The sequence below is a fragment of the Triticum aestivum genome, chromosome 3B, assembly GCF_018294505.1.
Source record: "Triticum aestivum cultivar Chinese Spring chromosome 3B, IWGSC CS RefSeq v2.1, whole genome shotgun sequence".
NCBI lineage: Eukaryota > Viridiplantae > Streptophyta > Magnoliopsida > Poales > Poaceae > Triticum > Triticum aestivum.
Genome location: NC_057801.1, coordinates 621587989 through 621603450, shown reverse-complemented (window position 1 = coordinate 621603450; position 15462 = coordinate 621587989). Strand labels below are relative to the sequence as shown.

Below are 15462 nucleotides of genomic sequence, written 5' to 3'. Positions count from 1 at the left end.
GTGACAGATACATTTGGTGATCAGACGGAGATGGCGGAGGCTCCATGATGAATGCGAGCCAGCGCGCTGCTTGGGTGAGGCGGGCAGTTGGTGCGTGAACTACGCCTACGCAGACGGGGGCATGGGAGAAAGGTTAAGCAGAGCAATTGATGTACAAAAGGACGAACGGGAGGAGCAGGTACGTATGCAGGGATATTTTCTTCAGCATCCCAGTCGCATAGTAGAAAAAAGAAAAAGGAAGATCGCATAGGTAACAGACGGATCGTTGCACAAACAAACTCCTGCAAGATAAGATAGTTGGGCAGTAGTTTTTTTTTTTTAAAGCTAAGTTGGGCAGTAGTTGGAAACGGATAATAAGCTCGGGGCGTAGTCTTTTACTGTATTTGTAAGAGCAACTACAGCCCAACGACTCATTTTATCCGTTTGGGTCATCCGGACATAAAACATGACCTATCGGGACGACCCAAATGGACACGCATGTCCACCGTTCGTCTGTTATCCGCCCCTACCCAAACTTGATTCAAATATGGCCACAAATGGGTATAGACCGGACAGAAGCAGACAACCCGTCGTTCACTTCCCACCGTAGCAGTGACCGCGCACGAGCTGGGCAACTCCATGACCGCCGCAACAAGTAGCGGGGCCACCGGCGAGGCCACTTGTGCAGCCGGCCGCCGCGCTCACTAGTGAGGCCACCGGCGTAGGCCGCTCATCGGCGAAGGCCGCCTCCTGCACGTTGTCATCCCGTCACCTGCGTGGGTTGGAGCTTGTGTCCTGCGACGACGACTGGATCTCGCGTCGTGCGGCGTCAGCTGGACCTCGCGTCCTGCGACGACAGAGCAAGGGGGGAGGGGGGCTGGAGCTCACGTCGTGCGGCGGCGGCGGCTCAGCCATGGAGGAGGCCGGCGATGCTCGCCTGGTGTTGCTCCGTCCGCGCGTGTCTGCATTTCTATCCCGCGTTGGGTGCATCCTCCATCCGCGCGTGTCCGCGACATGTCCGCTAGGCGGATGAATGACCCAAACAGATAAAAAACGAACAAAATCCGTGTCCGTCTGGGTCACCGGGGTGGAGTTGCTCTAAGGAAATCGTTGGGCTGTGAGTTGTAAGGCGAGAAACACTGGTCTATCTACAAGGACAGCCGATCCTACAATTCGACCGCCGCAGAGGTGGTGGAGAAAGCTGCGCTTCTGTTGGCTGTGATGCACCCTGCAGATGTCTCCCTCGTGGGACCGGACCGTACTCTCCCTCGGTATGCGGGTGGCACGCCTGCATCACTATAAACTCCCTCGGATGCTCTGTGGTTTAGTTTAGTCTCCATCGTTCTCTTGATCTCTTTTTGTCAGTCTGGAACACAAGCTTTCCGTACGAAGGTAGAGAAATTTGGCTCGTATACAAGTACTCCCTCCGTTCGGAATTACTTGTCTTGAAAATGGATGTATCTAGAACTAAAATACATCTAGATACATCCATTTTCGTGACAAGTAATTCCGAACGGAGTGAGTAGGTCAGAAGTGCTTATGCTTATTACATTTTCTTCAGAATCTGAGATCGCCAGCTACACCTGTTTACCATATACAGAGGTGTGAGGTGTCGGTGGTCAAAGTACACAAGAAACTACTAACATCGTACAGATATCCTCCTCTGCACAGTTCACCATCTATGTCTTTTCTTTCTTTCTTCTCAATCTAAAATACTGTACGCAAGTGCATGTTCCGTACTCCTCTACTGACGCAATGTTTACCCTCTCACGTCAACCCGCGTAAGTCGTAAACCCCAAACAAGAGTTCAGAGCACACAGAGACGCATACAGGCCCCGTGGACACGGAGAATCGGGATCTGGGTGCCGCCGAGCCCGCCCAACTCCAAAGACGAAGGGGAAGAACGCACGACGACACGCGCGCGCGGCCGGGGGTCTCGTCTCCCCAATCTCCATGCGGCGTCGTATACCCCCCAGAAAGAAAACCCCCGAAACAAATGGAAAATCGAACCTCCTCCGATTTCCCAACCCCCAGTAAGCCGCTGCTCCACACACAGCCTCGCACTCCCTCGCAGATCAAATCTCAAATCTCAGCAGCCAGCAGTAGCAGGAGTAGCTAGCACTCCAGTAGTATAGTCGGATCGGATCACCGCTGCTGCCCCCGAGCCCCCCAACCACCCGTACCTGAATCGCGCTCCACTTCACTCCCCAGCGCCCGCTCCCCGTACGCTCCGCCTCGCCTCGCCTCGCCGCCGGTGAGCTAAGAAAGCGAGAGGGCCAGGGGTTGGTGGCGGCGGCGGCCCGACGCCGCGGCGGGAGATGAAGGCCAAGAGCCTTCCCTTCATCGCCCTCGAGCACAAGCGGTTCGTGACTTCTGCTGCTCCTGCCATGCTCCCGCTGCCGCGCGCGCGCGCGCATCTCGGCGCCGTGCTGGGTGGTCCTTCTGCGCTGCTGCTTCGGATGTTTCTGCCGGAGTTTCCGATGCGCCTGCTGCCGCGCGAGACTTCCGCATGCGTGCTGTTTACTCGGCCTTTTTTCTCGGGGCAGTTATGGTATTTGTTTTTTACGCCCGGGGATCTCGATCCGTTGCGGGACATTGGGGCCGGAATTTGGGGAATGCTGCCGCTAGATCTCCGCGTTGCTGACGCGGTGCGATAATTCCTCTAGATATAATGTTTGAACTGTGTTTTTTTGATGCTTTGCCTGTCGAAGGATCTGGGTTCTGTATGTACACACAGTGCACTGCGCTACTGCAGTCGGAGCTACGCCTCCACTTTTTCTGCATTTCGTCTAAGCCTACTTGAGCGATGCGAAAATGTCGGACTGTTGCTAGACATGATCAGTTAGAGGACCCAAATTTTAGTGGGCATCACAAGTTTTAGCTAACCAAGTCGCTGACATGATCACATGAACGCGGATTGCTCCCAGGCTTTTTGATAGAATTTGTTTTAATTGTTGAAATACTTGATGGTTTGCTTTTTAGTGGCATTTGCCCCTTTTCTGTTTCTGATGCATCGGGGATTGGAACAGGGACGCCTATGGTTTCGCTGTGCGGCCACAGCACTTGCAACGGTACAGAGAGTATGCAAACATCTACCAGGTAGAAAAGCCACCCTAGTGATGACTCCATTTTTACACCATGTTGTTTGATCTTACTGAGTTGCATGTGTGGCGGTGCTCCATTTGCAGGAGGAGGAAGAGGAGCGGTCTGATAGATGGAAGAACTTTCTGGATAGGCAGGCAGAAGACGATGAATCATCTGGAGAAGATGCTAAGATTGCACCGTCCATTGAGGATGAAGGAGCTATAGGCGATGCTGGCAGGACTGACCTGCCTGATGAGAAGACAGCCAAACAGCAGAGACCACATAAGATCCAAATATGGTCTGAAATCAGGCCTTCACTGGGCCACATTGGGGAGCTGATGAGCTTGCGTGTCAAGAAGAAGAAGAAGCAATCTTCTGCTGACGAGGAGAACACTGAAGATATCAAGCCCTCAGAGGACTCTGATGATGAGTTCTATGATGTAGAGAAGGTTGATCCCAGCGAAGGGCCTGTTGCTGACAGCACCAATGCGGATTCAGGAACGAATAGAGCTGCAAGTCAAGAAGGGTATTTTCCTTGGAAAGAAGAATTGGAGTGCTTAGTTCGTGGTGGGTTGCCAATGGCTCTGAGAGGAGAGGTAAGATTTACATTTCTGTTAAAATGATAATTTTGGTTCAATCAAACTGATGGTCCATTTGCTTGTGAGGACAGCTATGGCAAGCTTTTGTTGGTATTGGAGCTCGCCGAGTGAAAGGGTACTACGAGAGTCTCCTTGGGGTGGTTGATGGAGGCGGAGACAGCAAAGGTTCCGATTCTCCGACTAAGGAATGTGGCGACGGAAAACCAAAAGCATCTCAAGATCTTTCTTCAGAAAAGTGGAAAGGGCAAATAGAGAAGGTAGATAGGCGATACTAACTTTCACTACTGGGTTTCAATACCCTCTTATGTTGATAAATTTTTGTGTTTCTAAGAGTGTGGTGCTAAGACATCCTCTTTTTCATTGCCCCTTTTAGGATTTGCCTAGAACATTTCCAGGCCATCCAGCTCTAGACGAGGATGGCAGAAATGCTTTAAGACGCTTGCTCACAGCTTATGCTAGACATAATCCATCAGTCGGTTACTGCCAGGTACATCTTTCTCTTAATGCTGATTCATATTGAGCTTTCATTGCACTGCATCTCATTACCTTCTCGGAAGGTCTTGCACATAGACCAGTCTGTTGCACCTTTAAAATGTATTTCAATTGAATATTAATTTTTGGAAACACAAAATGATTGCCAGTACTCAAATATTCCCCTTGAAGCTTCCTGTAAGTGATATTAACCCTGGTACTATCCCATAACATTGGCTCAACCTAAGGCGGTAGATGATAGGGTCAATTAGATATATACGATTGCCAACTTCCTGTATTCAAAAAGCCACTGCAGAGAAAGAAGAACTTACGAAAAATACCACTGCCAACACTCGGATGATTAACTAAATGCCACTATGACAGTGGTGTATAACGAATTACAATGGCATTTATTGTAGATCGGTTGTAAATGGAGCACATAAGCTCAGGTGCAATAAATCCATGTCCCCAAACATTTTTTCTGGGTTATAGGAACTGTAAAACCAAATTTGGATACAGAAAAAAAAACTTCGGCATTTCATGGTTATGATTCTATTGTGCACAGTAATACTATTTTCGAACATTCGCACTTGCATGTTCCAAGACTCTCTCAGCTAAGATTAGTCGTATGAGTAATGCAGGCAATGAACTTCTTTGCTGGTCTATTACTTCTATTGATGTCTGAGGAGAACGCATTCTGGTAGGTTTTGCGGCACAACATCAAGTACCTGCATTCGTTCAACTCACTTCAGTTGATTACGTAGTAGAATAGTTGAACTAAATAGTGTGATAAATGTGTTATGGGTCCACAGGGCATTGACAGGCATTATGGATGACTATTTTGAGGGTTACTTCTCTGAAGAAATGATCGAGTCTCAGGTATTACTTTTTTTCTTCATTTTATTGTCTTTTATGCATACTGATTGTTGGATACTTAGAACTCCAAGCCGGTCTGTTTGTTATTAAAAGATCTGCATCTTGGTTCTAGGTGGATCAGCTTGTTTTAGAGGAGTTGGTCAGAGAGAAATTCCCCAAGTTAGGTTTGTTATATGTCCCTTTATATATAAAATCACATGACTTTGTCAGGCATATTGACTGCCCAAGTTTGACAATTGAGGAGTTACAATTTTCTTGTGTGCAGTAAATCACTTGGACTACCTTGGTGTACAAGTTGCATGGGTTGCTGGACCATGGTTCCTATCTATATACATGAACATGCTTCCCTGGGAAACTGGTCAGTCTACTGTTAAATATTCAAAATAAGATAGTATTATTGTTCGCAAAATACATTCTCTTAACTCCTATCTTAGCTAATTTAATGTGTTTCCTCGATGATGGGACCAAAGGTATCTTTAGCATCAATTTGTTGTTGATATTGTTAGATCTGCATAGTGATCTCCACGGGCTTTAAATACATGAAGTTGTTAGTTCACTAAAATTCCACGTAATGTCTCATTCAAACGCGGCCCCATGGTTCACTTGCCATACATCAGATAGTGTTTTTCCCTGAATCACAGAATTCTTGTAATTTAAATTTTCTATTATCTTTCTGTGGAAAACTATATGTTATAACCTTTTGACAATAAAGGGGATGAACGAATGGGAGGTGATGCTAAGGCAAGTGCAAGTGAAGTGAGTGGCAGAAACAAACATCATTTTCAGTTACTTGTCATAATATAATATATGTTAACTGAATATGCTTTTGCTACCAAAGCTACAAGCACGGCATACCAACAATGGAAAAACATATGTGTGGCCTTTTTGGATTTTGCATCAAATGTTGGTTATAGAATCAAATGCACATCAAAAAATCTCTTGTCCTTTTCTTTCTAAAATGGTTTGACAGGGACTTGATGTAAGAGACTGACACTTCTAATCTCTTATTAGCTTATGCCGTAATATACTTACCAGTTTAGTGTTATTTGAACATTTCAGTTCTTCGTGTGTGGGATGTGCTTCTGTTTGATGGAAATCGTGTGATGCTCTTCCGGACAGCCCTTGCACTTATGGAGTTGTATGGTACTGGGGTCACTCCACCTTATTTTCATCCAGAAACAACAAAGCCATATAACTTTATATGAAGTCTGAATACATTATAGTTCATCTCAGGTGACTGCTTATAGACTTAACACTACTGCTGATTGCAGGTCCTGCACTTGTGACAACGAAAGATGCTGGGGACGCCGTAACTCTCTTACAGTCTTTAGCTGGTTCCACTTTTGACAGCAGCCAGCTTGTTTTAACAGCTTGCATGGGATATCAAGCTGTAGATGAAGCAAGGCTTCAAGATCTGAGAAATAAACACCGGCCATCTGTTTTGTCTTCAATGGAAAACAGAGCAAAAGGTCTTCTTGCATGGAGGAGCACCAACGGTCTTGCATCAAAGCTATACAATTTCAAGCGTGACACTGAACCATTGGTGTCAATATCAACAGAACAGTTGAATGACTCAACAGATGGGGATGCTAACCAAGAAACCAGTTCTGCAAATATTGATGATATGTATCATGGCTTGACTGTCAACACTGAGATTGATTCTATGCCTGATCCCAAAGATCAGGTATCCTTCTTGATACACTCATCAGATTTTTTCTTTCGTCTCCAAATTGCAAAATGATACTTGCAAAACTACTCAATTGAAAAACTATTGAACAAAGATAAATGTAAATTAATCATGTACAAATATCTTAGTTAGCATGTTTTCCAGTCAATTTACACAAACTCACAAAATGAGTAAACCGTCATTTGTAAGGAGTTCTGTTTCAGGAAGGTGTTTGCATCATCTTTTTTCCTGTATTAAAGCAGCTATCTATTTTGTGCAAACATAATTTGAAGGAGTGAATGATCAGCCACATAAATCATGGAATGTTATCCCTACGTATCTTCAACCTCTTGTTAAAGCAAATTATTTTCTGGAGTAGATCATCTGAATCTCTGAAATCAAATTACTTAAGGTCCAATGATTTACATATTCACCAAAGAGTAGCTTCTGTTGGATCTCTTAGTCTATTTACTTCAATATCTCTCATTATGATGATTTATACAAATGTTAAAAGCCCGAATGTTCCATCCCTGCAAATGACTAGCTCCCCCCCAAGCCCCAAATAAATTGCTTTCTGAAGCACAACGACTGGATTTACGAAAGCATTGTGCTTGAGGTCCAATAATTTACATGTACTTTTCACTATGATCTATACAAATAGCATAGACAGAATCTTCAATCCCTGGGAACCATTGAGCTCCTGATCCAAAATATTATGTACTCCCTCTGTAAAGGAATATAAGATCGTTTAGGTCACTAATATAAAAATCTGAACGATCTTATATTTCTTTACAGAGGGAGTAGGTGTTAGAATTTGTATGGCTATCTGTTCTAACAAGCACTGCAACCATGATACTTTCCACCATTAAAAAACTTATGCTTATGTAAGTCTTGAGTGGTCACCAAACCCGATTGCTTACAACATTTAAGTTTGGTCGTATTATTTCAGGTTATCTGGCTGAAGGTTGAGCTATGTAGATTGCTAGAGGAGAGAAGATCAGCTGTTCTGAGGTCTGTTTTTTGAAATATCCAAGATTGTCACCAGTTTGAGCCATTAATTTGCATATCCACACACTTGTAAACGGAGATGTATTAACCTTTGTAACATTTGAAATCAAATGGAACCTGCTGTCAGTAGATAGCTGCTTCGGTCCTATTGACCACTGACTGGATGGAACATATTATTCTGCAGCTAGTCAACTCTAGTTTATTTCATGACGAACCCAATCAGAGCTAACAGTTATCATGGACAAAAAGTCACTAAATCTGGACAATCTCTTTGAGAACAAACGTCAACTACTAGCTTGTTCAAAATCGATCAAATTATGGACCAAAATTTAGTCCACTTTCAGAAGTGACCCTGAACCTTCTAGTAATTGTTTCAGCCGTGCTTAGTATTCTCATGTTTAGCTGCTGACCAATATTAATACTGCAAAAGCTATATGTAAGCAAACTCTTATCTGGTGGAGAAAAATTTCTTACTATCGGAGGTATTGTTAGTGTACTGTTGAGCAAAAGATGTTTCTCTATAGAAAATGTTCTCGTCGTTCGGAATACGTTAGTCAGTGGAATTGTTTCTTCTGGGTTTCTCGAACAGTCGAAGTACCCTTCTGATTATTTCTTTTCATCCATATCCAGGGCTGATGAACTAGAGACAGCACTGATGGAGATGGTTAAGCAAGATAATCGACGTGAATTAAGTGCAAAGGTAAACATTTGGACATTTTTGGTGACTATCTTTCTCATACTGTCACCCACCATTACCATTATTCAGCTATGTGTTGTTCATCTTGCATACTGGGCCTGAATTTTGATAGTACCTTCTACTCCCTCCGTCCCAAAATAAGTGTCTTGAGCTTATTACAAATTTGTACTAGAGCTAGTACAAAGTTGAGACCTCGAATGCACGGATACTTCAGCCGACCAGCAAATCCGGATCTGATACCGTATCCGATACCGATACTCCTCCGATACGCCCCCGATACGTATCACTGGAGTATCGGAGAATAAATGATTTAAAACAATTACGATACTCTAAGGATACTTCGCCAGTACGTTTTGGATACTTTTCCAGCCCAGGTAAGAGCCCGCTCAGCCCAGTTAAGAAGCAACCAGCAACCCTAGTGCCCCGATGCCCCCGATCCTTTCCCTCACAGCGTCTTTCCTCCCTCCCATGCTCACACCAGGCGGCGGCTGTGTCGCCAGCAGCTGCTCACCCAGGTCCCAGGGCTAGCAGCAGTGGCGGCTAGCCGGTGACGAGCTCCTCCTCCTACTCACCAACGTCCCCTCTGACGCAACAGCCATGGACACTTATCTTCTCCATTTCTCCTGCCCAGCCAAGCTCATCTCCTCTTCTTTCTTCTCTGATCTCTGAAGATCTATCATTCTCATCTCCTCCAGATGGCTTTGAGTACCTACAACGTATCCGTATTGGCACTTTTTGAAAATGACGAATTTACGTATCCGTATTGGCCCGATACTGATACCCGTATCCATATCGGTGCATTCGAGGTTGAGACACTTATTTTGGGACGGAGGGAGTATTTGATAACCAGTTTATCAACTAGAAAATGCTATATAAATTAAGCTAGTCCTGCGAGCTGGAAATTTCTGGTTTCAAGACTTGAAATGCGATAATTCTTAATATTTCTAGTTTCACTTCTCAGGTAGAGCAGTTAGAACAAGAATTATCCGAGCTAAGGCAATCTCTATCAGACAAGGAGGAACAGGAACAAGCAATGCTTCAGGTAGAGTTGCTATTTATGCGTTCTTCTCAATTAACCTTGTTATTACTAAAGTATATCTACTTAACCATGAATTTACTTCACTGTAGGTCCTCATGCGTGTAGAGCAAGAACAGAAGGTTACAGAGGATGCCCGCATCTTTGCTGAGCAAGATGCAGCTGCTCAGAAATTTGCTTCACATGTCCTTCAGGTTAGTTCAGTTTGTATCTCTCTCACGTCTCACCGAAACTACAGCCCGACGAAAGATTAGCAGCTGATTCAGTATGAGCAATTAAGTCTTGGCCCTCTAAATTTGTCGATCAAATTGGGAGCCCGCAATATCGAATGGAAGTGGTCTTTCTACACATTTATATGTTAGTGTCCTATTGTTTGAAATCTGGAAAACGGCAAAAAATCTGAAACTCCAATTTCATACTGTTAGAGCCTGTTCGGCAACACTCCAGCTCCGAACTCCACGACCGGAGCGGGCGGAGTGGTGCCGAACGCATCAGCTCTGCGGCTCTGATATTCGAGAGTGGAGCGGCGCGCAATACAATTTTGCGGAGCGGCCTGACCCTCGCTCCTCGTTTCAGCAGAATCGATATCTGTTCAAAATTACGGAAAGTGCCACTGCCAAGTGCCACCAATGAAACAGTACGAATCTATTTTCTCCAGGGTGAGCAGTTGCTCGACTCCATGATTTTCTTGCCCACCCGAATGGGCTGGCAGCCCATGCTTGCACGGAGCGGAGCCAGCCGAACAGGCGTGCTTGGTGGAGTTCGATCAGGAGAGCGCTTCCTGAGCGAAGCGGAGTGGAGCGACTGATTTTTCTGGAGTAGAGGGCTGCCGAACAGGCTCTTAGTATTGGGTCATGATTATTTGCCATCACTGGTCACCTGTCTGGGATTTGCATACAACAAAACCAAATATGTTTCTGCTTGCTCAATTTATGCTATATGTGTTATACATTCAACTCTCCATGCAGGAAAAGTATGATGAAGCTATGGCTTCACTCACGCAAATGGAGAACAGAGCAGTCATGGCAGAAACAATGTTGGAGGCAACACTTCAATACCAATCTAGCCATCAGAAAGCACAACTACCATCCCCTTCTCCTTCTCCAAGGTATAGTGGTCTTGTTTGATGGTATTAGACCAGATAACTACACACAGTGGCAAGGAAAGAGTTTGCTAATCTTGTTGTTACTGCGGTATATCTAGTGACCCATGAATTATACCTTGAGACTGGTAGTGTCCTATTGCTTAATTAACAGCCATTTGTTGTTGTAGTACTCCGGTGCTAATCTGATATGATGCCTTGTCCCTTCTCCTCTAGGACACCAACGCGAGACGCATCTCCTGGCCAAGTGAACCAAGATTCATCACAGGAGTTTCAGCCTAGAAAAATAAGTTTGCTTGCCCCATTTTCACTCAGTTGGCGTGACAAGAACAAGGTACTTTCTTCTGGCAAGTGAATTGTACTCCCTCCGTTCCGAATTACTTGTCTGGATTTGTCTAGATACAGATGTATCTAGACTCATTTTAGTGCTAGATACATCCGTATCTAGACAAATCTAAGACAAGTAATTCGGAACGGAGGGAGTAGGTTCGAGCTGTAATCCTTTTTTCTTAGTCGTAATGCTAGGATACTAGCTTCTTCTCCCAAATTCCATAATAGGGATAACACAATATTGTTCCTTTAATGCATATTCGTGTTGGAAAATTTTGCCATGTACACGCAGCTGGTGGGTTGAGTGTACTTTTTTTTGGTACAGCTCGAATCTTACTGACCCCACATGTTTTGCAAATAAGCCCTTTTTTTGCATAAACACCCACCAAGTCCATTTTGAAGGAATCAACCCTGCAGGGTTTTTGTTTTTGCTCTTAGCTTCCATCTTACTGCAAAAGCAGGAAAATATTTTGCTAGCTTGTTACCTGAGAGAACATTCTGATTCATTCAAGGTCTTATCAGTGATAAAAAAAAATATTCTAATAAATGCTCTTCTGCTAGTTGTAGTTGCAAGTGGGCTTTCATCTCCTGCCATTTAGGTTTAGGGGGATGCTGACGGGGAAGACATGATAATCTTAGTTCCATGGCCTATGAGAGTACATGAAAATTGTGTTTATTGAGTGCTTAAACGATTTATATTCTTTAAATATATCCTGAATAGGGCTGATAAATGTGATTGAAGGGGCACATGGCGTTTTGCCTTCTTTGTTTTACACTTATATTCAAAGCACACATTCACTAGCAATTTACAAGGTTTCTTGTTCTTTGGTTTTATAACTCCCTTATGCTTTTCCTCACTTTTGGTATGTTCGACTAACTATATGAGATCAATATGAAAGTTCTCCCTTTTCTTATATTATGTTACTGGTGCCATGGATTCTTTACAGGGCAAACAAGACGAGTCAACAAACGGCAAGCTTAATAACAACACTGAGCAAAGTGTTGAGACACCAAAGACAGACCACGGAAACCAGGAGGCCACGCCTAAAGAGGGTGAACAGCGAGTGGAGACACCCAACAGGGATGAACCCGGATTGGAGACGGCCAAGATGGACAGCGATGTGCCAACTGTCGAGACGACCACGGATAAAATGAACGGGCAGGAAGGACATTTAGAAGAAATAAAACTGGATTGATCCGTCGGCCGATCACATTTGGTGGTAGATAGTGCCTTCTGATTTTGAAAGGAAGCTGTAGTCACGACATTCGGCTCCAATTTTTAAATCGTGTATTGTTGTAGTTTTCCCCCCTTTTCTTCCCCTTGTCCAGCTTGTGTCACTTCGTTTAGGTTCATAGATTCAACCTTTCCAACCATACCTCGTCAAAAGATAATAAGTTATGTTTTTCCTGTTCATTGTTAGGATGGCTGTAAGAGTGTAAGTTATGGATATATATACATGAAAGACGTACGACGTGAATGCAAAGTGCATTTTTTGTAGAACATGGTATTTGTAACATATCTGAAGGAATTGTTTTCTTTGAACATGGGCCACAATGTGTCTTGTACTAAAAGAAAAACGGCGAAAAAAGCTACACAATCACGATTGTGGCAGCGATCAATATCCAAAGGAGTATGATGTAAGATCTGATACGGTGGTTCTGTTCAGGTAATTCTACACATTTGCCTCTGTCTATGCAAATCTAACTCCAACGTATACATTGCTATTAAAAATTCAAAATTTTAACACTCTCGCGCTTGAATCTGCAGCTGTTAACGAAGGAGATACATTGCGGCCGGCCAGGGTCGGCCGTTGCCCCTATGGTGAAAAGAGTTTCTAATAGTTTATTTATTTATTCTTTTGATAATCTTGTACCTTAGTATTTTTTTATCTTGCAGGATGGAGATTTGCACCGGCTCGCCATTTTCGGAGCCATCCGAGTCGGCCACGAGCACCTATGCCTTTAGATGGTGTGAGGTGGCGACACGGGCCACTCAGCGTCATGGCCGCGTCACTGTGTGGGGTGGCGACACGGGCGGTGTGAGGTGGACGCACCAAGCAACAAAAGCGCGGTGCGTAGGATGACCCCACTTCATCTGGTGGTGGATATAGGCAATGACGAGAGGAGTTAGTGTCGTCCACTGAAACTCCAGGATGACGGGAGGGGCCGGTGCCGGCACCCCGAGAGTAACCAGGCGGTGCGGGAGGCCTAGGGCAGCTCCTCGCGGGTGCGGCAGGGCACCATTTTGGTCGGTGGCGATGGGGTTGTGCATCGGAGTTTTGGCCGGTGAGAGAAAGAACTGACACAATAGGGAGAGTGAGAAAAGGGTTTTTATGGGGGCATAAGGCGGGATCGACATGGAGCCAGGACATTCTGCCGCTGCCGATGGACATGGCGTTGTGTTCCTACCTCACAATTGGGTCTAATTGGGATGAGCTGTTCACGGACTGTCCAACGAACAAATGGGGCCCATGTTAGAGACGATACTTGTGCTAAGCATTTCCATGAACAATTGAGAGAGGTTTGCCCTTTCTCGTTGAGATGCCTTTAGATCAACGTTAGCAGAGTGCTACATTGGCAGCCTTCATATGTATATGAGCGCGACTCATATGCATTATGGAGGTTACCGAGGTGATGCACAAATTTAGAGTCTTATATTGGTTGCCTCTAATATCATGAGACCCACTCATCAATGGGTCATTCTTTTTCCCAATGTATCTGCAATCCTCACGTGGGTGTTGGGGGGGGGGGGGGGGGGGAGGGGGGGGACCGACTTCCTTCGCATGCACATACGGTTCTCATTGGAGGCACTCCAAAAGTTGATTTTGAGACCTTAATATGAAGCCCGAGAGGTTATATATTGAGGATGTTCCAAAAGTTGGTCCCGAGAACCAAATATAAAGGTTGAGAGGTCATCGGTCTTAGAACCAATAAATTCGGGCGGAGAGAATAGTTCTTAAAACTCTACGTTGCTGATTAGGCATGAACGCCTAAAAAAAAGCTAGGTTTTCTCTGCCTCCTGCCTCCTGCCGGCGCCGGTCCACCCCGTCTCTGGTGGCCTTAGGGCCATGGGGGCGGAGTGGATCCTGATCCTTGCCGATGGGAGGGCTCCCTTTTTAGATCCTTTTTCGAGTTTTGTTAGGGTTTGTGTCTTGCTCAGGAATACGAGACGGCGGCGGCTCCCTGAAGATGAAATAAAGGTCTCCCTGTCTAGTCCCCGTTCCGTTGATGTGTCTAGCATCGTCGGTGGGCGTATGGATGTGTGTCTCCGACGGATCTGTCTTTGATGGATTTGCTCGGATCTGTTCGTCGTTCGTCTATGTTCTTGTGTCTTCAGGTTGGATCATTCTGATCTACACTCTTCATCCGCGGCGGTTGCTGTTCTGGTGCGTTGATTCAATGGGGCCTTAGCATGATGACTTCCCGATTGTCTACTACAACAAGGTTTGCCCGGCTCCAGCGAAGGAGGGGCGATGACAGCAACGCGTCTTCGGCTCACTTCAGTGTTTGTAGTCGTCGCTAGGTGGTCTATGGATTTGCATGTAATTTTTTATTATTTCTAGTATTTTTTGTACTACCATTATTGAAGATAAATAGATTAGAAGTTTTTATAAAGAAAAAAGAGGTTAGATATGGAAGACACTTCATAAATTATGACCATTTTGACAAGTATTGCGATTGTATTTTTGATGAGAAACGCTGTATGGTTGAATCCATGGTTGTTATGACGATTGATGCGTCATGAGGACTCTATTATTTTTTGAGACTTCAACTTCAACTTTATTAATTAGAAATAATTGTTACATCGTTCATAAGAAGAGGTACAATATCCTTCATAGACTCCTCAAACCAATCCCTAGTGGCTGAAAATTTTGCTAACCTAGCTATTTCATGGGCCACTCTATTTGCCTCCCTATTATAGTGTTCAAATTTAACTATAAGAAAATCACAAGCCAAAAAGTAACAATCATCAAAAGCTGCAGTTGCCGCTCCCGCCGAGTGTCCTCCATTCTTCATTATGTCGATCACTTCCATGTTATCTGAGTTTACAACAAGGCGATTGCAGCCCGCATTCAGTGCTTAGGAATAAACCAAATTTAAGAGCCAGAACTTCTGCTGTTAATACATCATCACACCAGTCAATCCTCCAGTTTCCTCCAACAATGAACCTTCCCTTATCATCTCTCAGGACCGCGCCAGCTGCACCTTGAAGAAGATCATGATCGAAAGCGGCATCAACATTCAGCGCCCCCCCCCCCCCCCCGGTTTTGCGAGTTGCCTTAGGGGAGTATGCATTGAAATAGTTTGCCGTTATAGCACGAGAGCCCATCGAAGTTTGATTTGCATCCTGTAACTTTCCTTCAGGGACCAGTTGACGTCTATCCCACCATAGATACCAAGCTGTAATAGATATTAACTCACGTGCGTTCTGGATGCCCTTAATGTTTAATTCTTGATCTTTCATAAGGAGTAAGAATTCTAACACCGCCTCTCCCGCGTGATCAACAACACAGGCATTATGGATCACCTCTTGTAGGCTTAATTTTTTCCAAACTTCTTTCGCCTTCTGACACCGAAACAAGACATGTTTTGTATCCTCCGGTCCATTTGAGC

At 44.7% G+C, this 15462-nt stretch overlaps 1 protein-coding gene across 1 annotated transcript; it reads left to right on the top strand.

Moving 5' to 3' along the window:
• The first annotated feature begins 1884 nt into the window (after positions 1 to 1884).
• Positions 1885 to 12391, top strand: LOC123071321 (TBC1 domain family member 8B). Its single transcript, XM_044494853.1, has 18 exons — positions 1885 to 2341; positions 3009 to 3078; positions 3168 to 3659; positions 3734 to 3919; positions 4036 to 4149; positions 4775 to 4833; positions 4946 to 5012; positions 5122 to 5173; positions 5275 to 5367; positions 6069 to 6152; positions 6281 to 6693; positions 7625 to 7686; positions 8314 to 8383; positions 9342 to 9422; positions 9509 to 9610; positions 10385 to 10524; positions 10735 to 10852; positions 11796 to 12391. The coding sequence occupies exons 1-18, from the start codon at positions 2298 to 2300 to the stop codon at positions 12042 to 12044; spliced, it is 2496 nt and encodes an 831-aa protein (XP_044350788.1). The 5' UTR covers positions 1885 to 2297; the 3' UTR covers positions 12045 to 12391.
• Positions 12392 to 15462: the final 3071 nt, after the last annotated feature.